The sequence below is a fragment of the Pseudophryne corroboree genome, chromosome 3, assembly GCF_028390025.1.
Source record: "Pseudophryne corroboree isolate aPseCor3 chromosome 3, aPseCor3.hap2, whole genome shotgun sequence".
Lineage (NCBI taxonomy): Eukaryota > Metazoa > Chordata > Amphibia > Anura > Myobatrachidae > Pseudophryne > Pseudophryne corroboree.
The window spans coordinates 171,375,897-171,392,105 of record NC_086446.1 but is presented as its reverse complement, the minus strand read 5'-3'; the positions used below and the strand labels follow the sequence as shown (position 1 = coordinate 171,392,105).

The following is a 16,209-nucleotide window of genomic DNA, read 5'->3' as shown; positions in this document are numbered from 1 at the left end:
TTAACCAGTCACTAAATACAGGTGATATTCCAGAGGACTGGAAAAGAGCAAATGTAGTTCCACTGCACAAAAGTGGAAGCAAGGAAGAAGCAAGTAACTACAGACCAGTAAGCCTTACATCAGTAGTAGGGAAAGTAATGGAAAAACTATTAAAAGAAAGAGTAGTGGAATATCTTAAATCAAACAACTTACAGGATCCAAAACAGCATGGATTTACTGGTGGGAGATCATGCCAAACAAATCTTATTGACTTTTTTGACTCTGTGATGAAAATAATAGATCAAGGGGGAGCTGTAGATGTAGCATATCTAGACTTTAGTAAGGCATTTGACACTGTCCCACATCACAGACTGCTAAATAAACTTGAAAGCCTGGGGGTGGATTATAAATTAGTGAAATGGATAAGAACCTGGTTGCAGGATAGGAAACAGACAGTTGTAGTTAATGGAGTGCAATCTATGGAGGGAAATGTTACCAGTGGAGTACCCCAGGGATCTGTACTAGGTCCAGTTCTCTTTAATATCTTTGTTGGTGACATTGCAGATGGTATTGAAGGGAAGATATGCCTTTTTGCAGATGATACAAAGATATGCAACAGGGTAGACACACCGGGAGGGGTCAAACAAATGATTGATGACCTAGGTAGGCTTGAGAAATGGTCAAGAACGTGGCAACTACAGTTTAATGCTAAAAAATGCAAAATCATGCACTTGGGTCTCAAAAACCCAAAGGCTAAGTATAGTATCAAGGGTACTATAATGGAAACTACTGAGGAGGAAAGAGATTTAGGAGTCACTATTTCAAGTGACTTGAAGGCAGGAAAGCAATGCAACAAAGCAATGAGAAAGGCAAGTCAGATGCTTGGTTGCATTGGGAGAGGAATCAGTAGCAGGAAAAAAGAAGTGATAATGCCACTGTATAGGTCATTGGTAAGGCCCCATCTGGAATACTGTGTCCAGTTCTGGAGACCCTATCTCCAGAAGGATATAAATACATTAGAGAGTGTACAAAGAAGGGCAACTAAAATGGTGCATGGCCTACATCACAAAACTTACCCGGAAAGGCTAAAAGATCTTAACATGTATAGTTTGGAGGAGAGAAGGGAAAGGGGAGACATGATAGAAACTTTCAAATATATAAAGGGTCTTAACAAAGTTCAGGAGGGAAACATTCTTCAAAGGAAAAGAAGTATTAGAACTCGAGGGCATACATTGAGACTGGAGGGGGGGAGGTTCAGGGGAAATTTAAGGAAAAATTACTTCACAGAAAGGGTAGTGGATAAGTGGAATAGCCTCCCATCAGAGGTGGTAGAGGCTAAGACTGTAGGGCAATTTAAACATGCTTGGGACAGGCATATGAATATCCTTACAAAGAATCAAGGTTAAAAAAGGGTTGAGATTGCCTAAAGGATAAAATAAAAAAGGGGCAGACTAGATGGGCCAAGTGGTTCTTATCTGCCGTCAAATTCTATGTTTCTATGTTTCTATGTTAAAATATTCTACTTTAAGAAAACTTCATAAACCACCTACTGTATGTGCAAACAAACAACACCACATCCTGCCTTAACTATATATTTTTGTTCTTAGGCAAATTTTTAAACAATTCTTAACGAACCGTGTTTTGAAAGACCCAAAACAGAGGCGCTTTTTCAAATCCAATGACATGTACGAGCTGTTCACCTTGAGCAGTCCAGATGCAAATCAAGGGACGGAAACCAGTGCTATCTTCGCAGGTATTGATTAAGCAGAATTAATTTTCCACTCATGCAGAAAGACTGACCATGAAAAGTTTGTTTTGTTTTTTTTGTTTTGTTTTTTTAAATTAATTTTGCTGCCTGCATTTAATGGGCTAATGTCCAGTTCAGTATACACATGTCATCAATTCCTCATTAATGTAGTGTAACATCATGAACGTTATTCAGTAGGAGGTTTCTTACTGTGCCTCACTTCTAAATAAAGCCTTGAAATATGCAGTAAATTTATAGGTAATATTATGGGGACCACTGCAGTCTTATACACAACATCCATAAGAACAGATATAGACCTATCCATATATCGATATAGATATAACTAGGTAATATATGCATTGGTCTCACTTCTCAATCCTTCATCATGGTTTATGGTCAATGCAGACAGCATCTTATATATTTGATTTGAACATAAGTAAATACAGGACTCTTGTCTCTTGCAGGAACTTTTTCTGATGTTAAACTTTCAAAGCATCCTAAGAAACATTCAGTAGTAGATGCGAATTGTGCATCTGTAGGAAATTCACTTAACATTAATACACCAGCTGTGCCGTGCATATCCTCTCCATCTGGCAATGGCACCCTTCCTCCTTACGTTGATACCTCAGTACAAGATGCCTTAAAGATGAACTCTAGTGTAGGAAAAGGTACTGGCACCAACTGGGGAGTTCACAAAGAAAGTGGGCAGACCTCGTCTTCAGCATCAGAAAGCAGCCATTGCAAACACAAAGCTAAAACGAAGCACCAGGGCAGAGAAAAGAGGAGAAAGAAAGATGCCAAGTTTGAGGGAAAGAGGATTCCCCATTTAGTGAAGCAAAAGTTATATACAAAGGACGTGGAGGAAAGCCGAAAGACAAGTGATGATTATGTTCTTGAGAAGCTATTTAAAAAGTCTGGTAAGTGACACTATTGGGGGTGGTCCTCCTGCCCTCAAAGAAAAGTTTACCTTAAAAGTGCCCAGCTCATGTGCCCTCATCATAACCCCAATAACCTCATGGGAGTATTATCCCCAGAATGGCAGAAGGAGAGACTACATTATATCCCTAATTACACATTGAGAGCAATCGCTATTTATCAGAGCGGTTTAGTTTGTCTAACATCAGTAACTAAGACTTGCCTGTGCCTTGTATCTCATCACGTATGCTTGTGTTTTCCCTTTTAACAAAAATTGTTTTGAAAGCTTAGTACTATTTGTCTTTTATAGTCCAATGCATCGTTTTATACATGTGCTAACCCAGTCTCTGTGGTCCTCAGGTATTCACAGTGTGATGAAACATGATGTTATTATGGATGCCTCTAACCCAGATTATGTGCTGGTTGAAGAAGAAGCAAGTCGAGTGGCCCAGGAAGCTTTGCGAGCTTTAAAAGTCTCCCGTCAGCGTTGCCGTTCCGCCTCCTCCGGGATCCCAACATGGACCGGGGCACATGGTGGTGGTCCTGCAGGAACTAGGTGATAACACTGCACAAAGTATATATGATAGATATAAAGAACAAGTAAACTCACTAATTATAGTATGATCTATTACATTATTTGTGTTACTGAGTGTTGCCTTACAAGATGGTTACTTAACCAATGAGATGTTTGAGAGATGACCGAGCCATATCCACATGGTAAGCTACAGGATCTCATCTGTACTCCATGTGTCGAGCATCATTCTTCTCAGCACTGCACTTGCTACTATAGGAGGCTATTCAGCGATGGACTACTAAAATACTGGGGGCCGCCCAGCACAGGGCAAGGCCGTCCAGCATGTGTGTTGTGCTGCCTCCCGATGCGTTGGCATTTAATTGAGAACAAATCAGTTAGAAGACTACCCCTGACTGCGCTTTCAGGTGGTCAAGCGCCATCTTTTGTCTCGGAGCGGCTGCTTGTGATGTCACGCAGCCTCCCCGGAAACGTGTTTAGAGCAGTGTAGGACAGGCAGGGAGAAAGGAGTATATACTTAGGATCGATTGGAGCCTGAAAATTGAGACTATGTTTGACGTTTCTGACTGCTCCACCAGATATGCAAAAAAAGACCAGCAGGAGTCCAAGGTGACAGCATAGATATCGTGGAGCCTGGGGGAGCGTAATTGTTAAAAATGTTAATGTCCGCTAATTATTTCACTGTGCTAATGTGGGTACTGTGTACAGATTGGTCAGTCCATCTCTCTCCAGAATGTTGGATATTAAATGTCTAATAGCATTGGACTGCAGTAATCCAAACATGTTTAAAATAACTACAGTATAACAGTGAGTAAAAAAAGTGAAAACCTAGTCATAATCAAGCAATCTATTATTATTATTATTATTATTATTAACAATAATTATTATAATAATTATGTATATAATAATATTTCTTTATAACTAGTTGAAGTACCAGGCGTTGCTCGGGTTTAAATTTTCTAGTTATTAAGTTATCAATGAGTTGGATGTAACTGTCAACACATATTAGAAATAATTAGTAGCTTAGTAGCTCTTCCAACACACCCATGAGGTGGCTCAGTGTCGTTTTTGTTTTTGGGGTGTCACCAGTAGCCCTGATCCCCAGCTTTTCTTTCTGTTCAGTTTTATTACTTTTCCATTGCGAGAGGGGTTTAAAGTTATCCTTTTGGGCAGTACGGATGGTGTAATTGTTAGCAATACTGCTTCACAGCACTGAGGTAATGGGTTCAATTCCCACCCTGACCTTAACTGTGTGGAGTTTGTATATTCTCCCCGTACTTGTGTGGGTTTCCTCCTGGAGCTCTGGTTTCCTCCCACAATCCAAATATATACTGGTAGGTCAATTGGATCCCAACACAAATTAACCCTAGTATAAATGTGTGCTTGTGTACATGTGGTAGGGAATCTAGATTGTAAGCTCCACTGGGGCAGGGACTGATGTGAATGGCCAAATATTTTCTGTAAAGCACTGCGGAATGTGTGCGCTATATAAATAACTGGTAATAAAAAATTATTTTGTTATCAGTGTTAATATTCCAAGGCTTTTGAATACACAATTTTTTGTCTTCCCACCTCCGTTTCTGTCAGTTATTTTAGTACGTTAAAGTTTTCATCCAAATCAATCCAGTGGAAAGCCTGGAGCAGGCTCATTGTCTCGAAGTTCTGCCCAGCGTACACAAACGAGAGGTCTGCCTGGGACCCGAACCCCCTAGTTATGTCTTCTTGGATCCAGTGTTACCACTCTGAAGTTTTCTTCCAATTCCATTCAGTGGAAGGCCCAGAACAGGCTAGTTTAAACCCGCCAGTATTTACAGTTGGATAATGAATAGTATGTGTGCCAAGTTTGGTCCAGATTCATCAAGCCATGTAGGAGCCTATGAAGAACAAATTATACAGTCATATTTTCATTTATATGTGTAGATTTGACAAAAAAAGTATTCAGTGCTTTACAGAGAGTATGTAATAAGATCAGTCCGTGCCCCATTGGAGCCTGCAGCCTAAATTCCCAGCGAAACAACCACAAAACAATTGTCCTGGATTGTTTTGTTCTGTGGAATATGCTGGCGTTTATCAAATAAATACATGTTAATAATAGCTTTTAAAAAGTGGAACAGACCTCTTTCCTGAGAGAAGTACAATTCCTTTTAATAACCTGTAGATGGTGCCAAGGGTGCTCCCTTTTTGTGGAATGCATGTAGTGTGTAGGAAATTATACTCTCCAGCCACCCTACTAAATTCTGCCGTCATGTCTTGTAAAGATGGTGATGCGCTTCTCTGCACTGTGGTGGACGCAAATTTTCCACCACATTAAAACTAGTTTAAATCACCAGCAATGTACAACCTCCCCTCCAGGATCTTTGGGCTGGGAATTCTAAAATGTGGTCAAGTACGGTAATATGTAATAAGTGTACAGTATATAGCAACAACAAAAAAATAAGATGCCATAATAAAACTATTAGTTATTTACATTTAATGTTACACTAAAGGTTGCATTTTATCTATGTGATATTTGGTAATGCAACGTCTATTTTATTACAAATATTTTTTCTTACTATATGTCTGATGCTTCCTTAATGTGTTTCCTTGTAGACGATTTGGTCAGAAAAAGAATCCTCTCTTGCTCCGCCCTGATCCCCCTGAAACGAAGCCCCTCCAGAACAAATGCAAGGTAAAAATGGCATACTTATGTTTAGCGGCTTTGGTGAACCTTTTATCACTAGAATATGAAATAATTTAAAACTGGATTTCTGCCTGTAGAATTCTTAACTACCAGGTAGTGTAAATGTCACATGAATGGAAATTGCCTTTAGCTGCATTGCGGTAATAAAGAATAACAGTGCCATAAAAAGGTGCAAGTAAACAATGTTATGCGTAAACTATGTATGTATGTGCGTGTATGTGTGTGTATATATATATATATATATATAATTTATGATAATGTACACAGCGCTGTGCAGAGTAAACATTTAACATTGAACAAGCTATTAGATCTCACATGCCATACACAATGTAATGCTATGCCAGAAATACCAGGGGGTAAATGTAATAGATTTGGATGTGTGGTATTTTGAACGAAAATGCCCGTATCTTTGAAGCAACAATCGTTTACAAGGCAAAACCAGGTTGGTTTTGCCTTGTAATTGACCGTCGATTTAAAAAATACAGGCATTATCGTCCGAAATCCCGCACTTCTGGCATCTCAGAGCCTATTACGTTTACCCCCACATGTTAATATCACACCGGATTGGTCAAGACAGATAACTGTAGCATGTATAGGGCAACTTGCTGAAGCCAATAGGAGTCACAGTAATCAGTACTCATTGATCCTGTACCCAATGTATGGAGGATCAAACAAATTGCTGAGGGGGAGAAAGAGACAAGGGAGTGGAGAACTGGTGCCATGAAGTATGCGTGGGAAGAACAAGATGGAGTGCCATGCCTGTAAGAGTTTACATACTAAAGGGAAGGAAAGTATAGTTGGAGGGAGAACTGAGAAAGATAAATGGTGCAGGGATTAAAAATAATTTGATCTGGGTAGGAGAGAGGAGGGTATCCAGTGAAGGGAAGAGGATGGGTTCAAGAGCAGCATCTTGTGAGGGATAAAGGGCGTTGAAGGTGTAAGGAAGAGACCAAAGTAGAGGATATGGTGGTCAGAGAGAAGAATGTGTAAATTAGTTAAATAAATAAAACGGTGAGAGTACGTTAAGTGAGTAAGAGTCCGAGATTGCCGGAGGGGCAGGATGTCGCCTGATCTCAAATGTTTTTTAAAAGTGCAAACACTTAAAAGGCAAAACCATGCCTTGTAAGTTATTGCCCCTTTAAAAAAATGTCCAAGATCGTCCGGCATCTCTGGCGATCTCAGACTCCATTACATCCCGCCAATGATACGCAGTTTGAACAAGTGATTTATATCCTGCCTGCTGGATCCTCCCTCTCCTCTTCATCCTTTACGGACCACTCTATTTGTCTCTTCTAGTCCATTCACCTTTAAGTCATAATAACCTACACCACCCCCAGTGCGCCTTTCCACTTCCCAAATAACATTGCTCTGCCACTTCCTTTCCTCCAATCTTGAATTTCTTATCCTGGGTTACTTGAATATCCTTGTGGACAATTCCATGAAAGCTGTTGCTTCCAAATGTCTTCTCGATCACCTACAGCGCTCATTTGATCTCACCAAATTTACCTCCTCACCCCCTTTGAAACTGCTAAATTATGTTTTGGTGAAGAAATTCAATATTCGCCTATCTTCTTTTGAGATCTGATATTTAACTGCACTTTTTCTGATAACAGCATGGCAACTCTAACAATCGGTAATAAATGTAAATTATGAAGACAGATGTAGTTGCCTGTGCAGTGTATGCTATATATATTAAATCAGCTTAGTGGCGAAGGATTAGAAACGGGGTATATTTTCCCATCATTTCATACTTAATATTGTTTTTAGATGCACACCGCATCTGCTGTTTAACTTATTCCGTTTGTCCATTCTGCTTTGTGACTGCTACGTTTTTTATTTTCTTCCAGGACCACAAGATCATTAAGCAGCAAGACCAATGTAAGACCGATGCCCCCTCTCATTTCAGCGGTGAGCTGCAATCCACAGATGCAAGTAATTCTGCATTGTCCTCATCCTCTTTGCTTGCTCGTATGAAGGCAAGAAATCATTTACTGCTTCCTCCCAGAGATATCAATGAGACAGGAGCTGGAACTCCCACAGCAGACCCAACTGAGCATGATGAGCTACTGACAGATATGAGGAATTTCATAGCATTCCAAGCGCAGGAGGATGGTGAAGCCAGTACACAAGAGGTGCTTCGTGAGTTTGAGAACAAACTATCTCCCTCACAGTCATGTGTCTTTCGGGAACTTCTGCGTAGGTTGTGCACCTTTCACAGAAAAAGTAATGGTGCCGGAGTCTGGAGACTTAAACCTGAATTCTGCTGAGCTTTCCCCAATGCATGGAGAAGTTGGTGTAGTGCTACACGGTAACAGTGTCAAATATCAATGATCAGAAGAGGATTTTGAACATTACATGACTCCAAGCCATGTCTGCCTCAAGGCAAACCCAACCCATGGTTGGATTAATTAATTTATTTTACAGGGGCTGGGGGTGTCTTTTTATTCTTTCATTATTTTATAGGATGATGTTGGCCATGCAGCATTTTATAAACAGAAGACTACAAAAAGAAAAAGAAACAATATTTACAGTAGTGTGATGTTCTCTATCATTCACCATCAGTGATGGTTGCATAGCATACTCTGGTTTTGTAGCATCTACTAGCATTATTGTTTAAGGGTTCGGTCACACCTCAGTGCTATTAATGCACTTAAGTCCGAAACTATTGCCTAAATAGTTCATTAAAAAATAAGATAAATGGTCTCTTATGTGCTCATTCCCTCCATTAAGGTAGAAATTCAATTATCTGCCAAGGTAAGTTCTTGATGTTGGTTGCTGCAAGGTGCCTAATATTATAGAAGTATAAGTGAACAAAGCGCATTGGAACAAGCTTTTTGTATCCGTTTCTGTATGTATAAATCTCTGCATACAGGATTAATTTGCAAAACTGTCATTTAAACATAAAGTAACAGGTTGACGGACTAAGAAAACAAGACAAATGGCTGGACTACTCTAATCTACACTTGTGTGAGCAGCCTTAAGGAGAAATACAAGTATTGTGACTACTGTTTTTGCTCATCAGGTAGCTCGGCCTGTTCTTAAACTTGACCCCTTTTACGTTGGTGCACAATAGGGAAACACTACAGGTTTATTGATCCCATCAAATGTACTGTACCCCAGTGTAACATTTTGCCACATTCTTAAAGTAATACCTGGTGATAATAATACAAGCCATGTACCTTGTGATATATCAAATAAGATTGTTAACACAAGGTGTCTTATCTACCTCACTCCCGGTAGAATATAGAATGGTTATTGATTCCATGAGCTTCATTTTGTAATGCCAAATGTACTTTTTTCGTATGCTGTAATTTCTACAGTTACATAAATATGAATGAAAACAGTTGCGAGAAACTTACCTCCTCTATGCTGCTCTACCATATATACCAATTTAAGGGGGAGATTTATCAAAGCTTGTATAGAAATAAAGTACTAACCAATCCGCCTGTAAAATAACAGGAGCTGATTGGTTCGTTCTTTATCTCTCTCCACTTTAGTTCTCTGCAAGCTTTGGTAAACTATCCCTCTAATATAGAAGAGTAAAGAGACGCTATAGAGATTGATTATCTTTAGAGAAACATTGTGAGATTCCACCTCACCATCTCTTGTTAAGCAATGGTTTCATCAAAAACAGTCTGTAAACATTGGAATATTGCAATAAACAATTTGTACTAACATTTCTGTCTGTATGGTGGTGAAATCATTCTATAAGACCTTTTAAACAATAAATATATTTATATTATATTTGGTCTGGAATAAGGCACCATGATCATAGCCTTATAAACCAGCAACCCAAATAGGCAATTAAGTTGGCTACTTGTGTGCTAAAATTGAGCACTGCTCCCTGTCAACGTCTGATCTGTACCTTTCAGATACTTCTTGGGACTGGGGGAAATTGCTGTGGTCTGAGATCTGTGATCCCTGTGTGGACTTGTATGTCACTATTAAATTAGATGTTCAACCATTGATTAGGTATTTTCACCCAAGCAGTTCAAGGATTTGCACACTAATTAATTTAATGAAGCTTATTTAGATGCATTGACTTACACTAACCTTAAATTGTATAAAAAAAATATTAAGGGCCTAATTCCGCATGTGACACATCAGTAATGCGAGTGCATATTGCCGGTTTCAGGCCCAGTGTGGACGCGCAGGTCTTGATCTGTGCATGGACAGGCCTTGATGCGAACGCCTCTGCTTTATTGACAGACAGGCATTCGTGAGGCGGTAACAAGGCGTTGTGGGGGTGTGGTGTCGGGGGTGGGTACAGGGTGGCCACGTCACACGTGGCTGTTGTGAAGGGAAATGGGCTGGGGGCTTCCCTTATTTACCAATGCGATTGCAATTGTATTGTGATCTCTTTGCTGACCGCCATTAGCATGCTGGGCTGAAGGTGAATAAGGCCCTAAGCCACTTGTAAGCTATAAACCTATACATTTAGTGATAAAAAAACAATGTTAAGTTTTTCATAAATGAAGTTATGAAACCAAGCCCAAATTTATTTCATTTGTCTTAGAAGGATACATTCAATGTATCTATGAATTTTAAATGATGGCACGAAGTTGTAATGTTAACTATCAAAGTGATCGGACCAGAGGCGTAACTAGGGGCGTGCGAGCAGGGTGCCGTGGCCGGCCCAGCATAGGGGGACGCCACTGGCCAGGGCAACGTACCTGCTCGCCCACCCGCCTGCCTCCGTCGTTGCACTGTCGCCGCCCTCCCGCCTGTTACCAATTCGGCGCCAATCTAGGTCCGTGGTGCCCGGCGGCGTTCCTGCAGCAGCTACCAGCCTCCCTCCCACTTATGTTTAATGCGGTACTGCTGCTGTGAGGGAGCGTGACCGCGACTCCAGCGTCACGCTCTTTGAGCTCCCTGCAGTCCTCACAGACAGTCCCATGCTCTCGGCTGAAGGTAAGGGGGGATGAAACCTCACACACTTTCTTTCTGTCTGTGGGGGGGCGAAGGTAGGAATGTTCTTTAAGCCCCCTCTTGGCAACAACATGGATCCCAGAGCATGACACCCAGCGCATGAAACACCTGGCAACGAGCATGACAAACAGCACGTGAAACCCCTGGTAACAAAGCATGAAACCCCTGGCAACAAGCAGGTAATTTAAAAGTAATTAGAAGCTTTACTGTAGAGCATAATGTATCAAGGGCATTGCAGTGTATGGCATAATATGGTGCAAGGAGCATTACTGTGTGGGGCTTAAGATGGTGGAATTTTTTTTTCCTTCCTATGTTGGCCGTGGCCTGAAGTTGCAGGGTCAAAAACTGGGGTGTAAGGTAGTCTTTCCCTGCAAGGCCACACCCCCTCACGATAGGCACGTGCCTTCAGAGCGCACAAAACTGTATTTGTATATTTAGGGGAGACCGCATATTTTTACTGTTCGCACTGGGAGACAATAATTTTTTTTTTCCAGGTGTGTGTTGGAAGGGGGACACCATTTTTAATCTTGCCCTGGACTCCAAGAACCCTAGCTATGCCTCTGGATTGGACTCTTAAAAAGTTATTTTAGAGTTTTTTATTTTACAGGGAGGCTGTTGGCAACAGCCTCCCTGCTTTGTGGGACTAAGGAAGGAGGAAGTAGTGTCCGCCATGCGGGGCCTGAGCCATTATCTCCGCTGACAGGACACTAAGCTCCTGAGGGGATCGAGCGTTCCCCGCCACGGGATCGCTCACCCTGGCAGCATGCCAGCACCCCCTTACAGAGCCAGAAGATCGGTGGAGAGTTAGTCACCGGCCCCCTAGCAAGCGGGGAGCCGGTGTTAAGATGGCGGCAACAGGGTATGGAGCGCAGTACTAGCTGCGCTCTGGGGCTCAGCGGTACATAGTGTGGCACTGTAAGGGGCGCCCTGAGCCAGCGCCTACACCCTACACTGACCTCTAAAGCCTGTCGGGTCCCGGGATCTCAGCCAGCATAAATCCTCAGGCCAGTATAATCCTATGAAGAGCGGGAAGACAGCGCCATTAAGGGGGCAAAGCTTCTCAGAGCGGACCCAGCAGCGTTCTGCGCCATTTTCCTGCCTGCAGAAACGCTGTCAGTGATGTGCAGTCCCTCCAGAGCAACTCCAGCTATCTCTCACGGTACCAGGGGGTTGTAGAAGTGGGGGGAGGCTATGTAAAGACTGTGTAACCTATTAAGGTACACGGTCAGCGCTGGTTTAGGGTCTCCCTATACCTGGAAAGCGCTGTGTGTGGGTTGGCTCCAATCTCTGCGTCTCTCTTGCCATTCTTGGGGGTGAACCTCTGTCTGTCCTCCCCTGTGTGAGTGTGTGTGTGTGTGTGTGTGTGTGTGTGTGTGTGTTGAGTGTGGAGTGTCTGTGGTCTCCATTAAGCTATGTCCAGGGACTCTGTGTCATATGCTGCAGAGGATATGTCCTCTCAGGATGATCCCATTCCATGTAATCAGGATTGCACTGTTTTAGCACAGATACCAGCAAGGGAGCCTGAATGGTTATCCTCTATCAAATCCATGATTTCTCAGATTTCTACTAAGGTTGCACAGAATGAATCTGCAACTTATGTTTTACAGAACTCTATGGCAGTTTGGTCTGGTTCTGTTACCTCAGGGCCCCCCTCTGGAGGTTCCCATAAACGTGCTCTTGCACAGATTATGCAGGATGACAAGGATACCGACTCTGACACGGCAGACGGTGATGCGGATGTGCTCAGGGGGGCTGCATCTCTTGCTAAAGGGGTGCAGTTGATGATAGAGGCTATAAGAGATGTGTTGAATATTGCAGATAGAACACCTGAGCAGGTTGAGGAGGCTTACTTCACTGACAATAAGAGAGCCTCGCTAACCTTCCCTGCGTCCAAAGAATTAAATGCTATATTTGAGAAAGCATGGGAAAACCCGGAGAAAAAATTCCAGATCCATAGAAGGTTTCTGGTGGCTTTTCCCTTTCCTGAGGAGGATAGGAATAAATGGGAAAATCCACCCATAGTGCACGCGTCTGTATCCAGACTCTCTAAAAAGGTGGTTTTACCTGTTCCAGGATCTACCGCCTTAAAGGAGCCGGCTGATCGCAACATTGATACTACGCTCAAATCCATATACACTGCTTCAGGGGCGATACTACGGCCTACTATTGCCTGTGCGTGGATTTCCAAAGCTATAGTAGAGTGGTCAGGCACATTACTTGAGGATTTGGATACTGTGAATAAAAGTGACGTAGAATTGTTTTTACGTAACATTCAGGATTCTGCAGGATTTGTGGTGGAATCCATGAAGGACCTGGGTTCAATGGCTGCAGGAATTTCTTCCATGTCTGTCTCAGCTCGTCGAGGACTGTGGCTGCGCCAGTGGTCTGCCGACGCGGAATCCAGGAGAGGTGTGGAGACCCTACCCTACACAGGTCAGGCTCTCTTTGGGGAAGCGTTGGATGCATGGATCTCCACGGCTACAGCGGGTAAGTCACCTTTTCTTCCCTCAGCTGCACCTGCTGTGAAGAAACCTTATCCTTCAGCGGCATCACAGTCCTTTCGTGTTGCTAAAACAAAAAGGCCAAACCGACCAACACCTTCTTTAGAAGAGGTCGGCCAAAATCCAAGAAACCTGCTGCTGCAGGTTCCCAGGAACAGAAACCTGCTTCTGGTACACCAAAGTCCTCAGCATGACAGTGGACAGCGCAGCCTGTAGGTAGGGCCGGTGGGGGAGAGACTCAGACATTTCAGTCACGTCTGGGTGTTGTCCGGCCTGGATCCCTGGGTACTAGATATTGTGTCCCAGGGGTACCGGCTGGAATTTCAAGATCTCCCTCCTCACCGGTTCTTCAAATCAGGCTTGCCAGCTTTGCCGGCAGACAGGGCTACCCTACAGGGAGTCCTCCAGAAGCTGGTGGAGGCACAGGTTATCGTACCAGTTCCTTCCCAGATGCAAAACAAAGGTTACTATTCGAACCTTTTCATGGTACCGAAACCGGATGGTTCGGTCAGGCCCATTCTGAACTTAAAATCACTAAACCCCTTTCTGAGGGAGTTCAAGTTCAGAGGGAAAAGGGCCCTAATTTGCACACCTTAATTAGGTAGTGAGGTGCTACTCTGCTTGAGACTTAGTAAAGTGTACAGAGGGAAAAGGTAGCAGGTGCACTATCTCACACTAGCTCAACCTGTAGTAACCAGAGGCACTTAGCATATTCCTGGCCAGGGCTATGAGCTTACCCACCGCATCAAGGTAGCCTCTCATTGGGTAAGTCCCTAACACTAACTATAGGGGTTCAGGTCCGGGGGGCAGGACACCCCAGAGCCACCCAGCCAGACAACCCTAGGGCATCGCAGGAGTGATAAAAATATAAGGTTAAAGAGGTAGGAGCAGCTGTTGCTGCATGTGTGAATAATGTGAGGAGTAAAAGAAAATTATGTGAAGGTGTTACATATATATATAAAACAAACTATAAGGGCCATGGAGTGATGAAATAGTGTTAAATTGCGATGCCCCAGGGACACCCAGCCACGGCAGGCACAGGGAGCCCCGCACCCCAGAGAATTCCCACCATTATGGACTGCCATATTAAACAAAATGTAGGAGTCTTACCTCAGTGTGCTCATTCCAAATGTAAAGGCTAGAGTGTTGGGCTATTTAAAATCAGAGGGGTGGGTGGGGCAGGGTGCTAAATTAGGGTGAATGTGTCTCCTACCTTCAAAAATGTATGAATACATTAGTTACAGAGGGAAAAGGGCCCTAATTTGCACACCTTAATTAGGTAGTGAGGTGCTACTCTGCTTGAGACTTAGTGCACCTGCTACCTTTTCCCTCTGTACACTTTACTATCTCACACTAGTTCTGGAGTTCAAGTTCAAAATGGAGTCTCTAAGGGCAGTAATATCAGGTCTGGAGGAGGGGGAATTCCTGGTATCCCTGGATATAAAGGATGCGTACCTCCACATTTCCGGTTTGGCTGCCGCATCAAGCTCATCTCCGATACGCGCTGTTGGACTGTCATTTTCAGTTCCAGGCCCTGCCATTCGGTCTCTCCACAGCACTGAGGGTATTCACCAAGGTGATGGCGGAAATGATGGTTCTCCTCCGCAGACACGGGGTAAACAGAATTCCATATCTGGACGATCTAATGATAAAGGCATCGTCCACGGAGAAGCTGTTACGGTCCATAGCTCTCACGACACAGCTTCTCAGGGAACATGGTTGGATCCTGAATCTTCCAAAATCACATTTGGAACCAACCAGGAGGTTGTCCTTTCTGGGAATGATCCTCAACACGGAATTGCAGAGGCTGTTTCTTCCAGAGGAAAAAGCGTTGGTGATACAAACAATGGTCTGGGATGTCCTGAAGCCAGCCCGGGTGTCAGTTCATCAGTGCATTCGCCTTCTGGGGAAGATGGTGCCTCTTATGAGGCTCTGCAGTACGGGAGGTTTCATGCTTGGTCCTTCCAACTGGATCTCCTGGACAAGTGGTTGGGATCCCATCTACACATGCACCAGAGAATACGTCTGTCGCGAAAGGCCAGGATTTCACTCCTCTGGTGGCTGCAATTACCTCTCCTTCTGGAGGGCCGCAGGTTTGGGGTCCAGGACTGGATCCTTCTAACCATGGATGCAAGTCTCCGGGGCTGGGGGGCAGTCACTCAAGGGGAAACCTTCCAAGGAAGGTGGTCAAGTCTGGAAGCCAGCCTGCCGATAAACACTCTGGAACTAAGAGCTGTCTATAACAGTCTTCAAGCGACCCATCTTTTGAGAAATAGGGCCATTCAAGTACAGTCAGACAGCGCAATGACAGTGGCTTACATAAACCGACAAGGCGGAACGGAGACCAGAGCTGCAATGTCAGAGGTAATAAGAATCATCCTCTGGGCAGAAAAACACGCGTTGGCGCTGTCAGCAATCTTCATTCCGGGAGTAGACAACTGGGAAGCGGACTTTTTCAGCAGACACGATCTCCATCCAGGGGAGTGGGGTCTCCATCCGGAGGTGTTCAAGATCGTTGGGGCGTACCCCAGATCGACATGATGGCCTCTTGTCTCACCAAGCAGCTTCGGCGATATTGTTCCAGGTGCATCTGACATTTCGGCCCATTTTCTTCCAGAAACCGTTGGCTGCCCTCCCTTAGGTTCAGACTTTTGAAGGGAGTTCTACACATCCAACCTCCCTTTGTACCTCCGACGGCACCTTGGTATCTTACCGTGGTGTTGCAGTTCCTCCAGTCGGACTGGTTTGAGCCTCTACAGGAGGTTGAGGTCAAGTTTCTCACGTGGAAGGCTGTCACTTTGTTGGCCTTAGCTTCTGCTAGACGTGTGTTGGAGTTGGGGGCTTTTTCATGTAAAAGCCCATACTTGATCTTCCATGAAGATAGAGCTGAGCTTCGGACATGTCAGCAGTTTCTTCCGAAGGTTGG

At 43.6% G+C, this 16,209-nt stretch overlaps 1 protein-coding gene across 3 annotated transcripts in view; it reads left to right on the top strand.

Moving 5' to 3' along the window:
• Positions 1–9,530, top strand: part of ERCC6 (ERCC excision repair 6, chromatin remodeling factor) — a 107,676-nt gene extending 98,146 nt beyond the window's left edge. For all 3 annotated transcript variants that reach the window (XM_063958604.1, XM_063958603.1, XM_063958602.1), the window contains exons 17-21: positions 1,587–1,732; positions 2,191–2,643; positions 3,002–3,197; positions 5,763–5,841; positions 7,701–9,530. In XM_063958604.1, the coding sequence (XP_063814674.1) occupies positions 1,587–1,732; positions 2,191–2,643; positions 3,002–3,197; positions 5,763–5,841; positions 7,701–8,120 (1,294 nt within the window). In that variant the 3' untranslated portion in view covers positions 8,121–9,530. The remainder of the gene's footprint in view (positions 1–1,586; positions 1,733–2,190; positions 2,644–3,001; positions 3,198–5,762; positions 5,842–7,700) is intronic.
• The last annotated feature ends 6,679 nt before the right edge of the window (positions 9,531–16,209 follow it).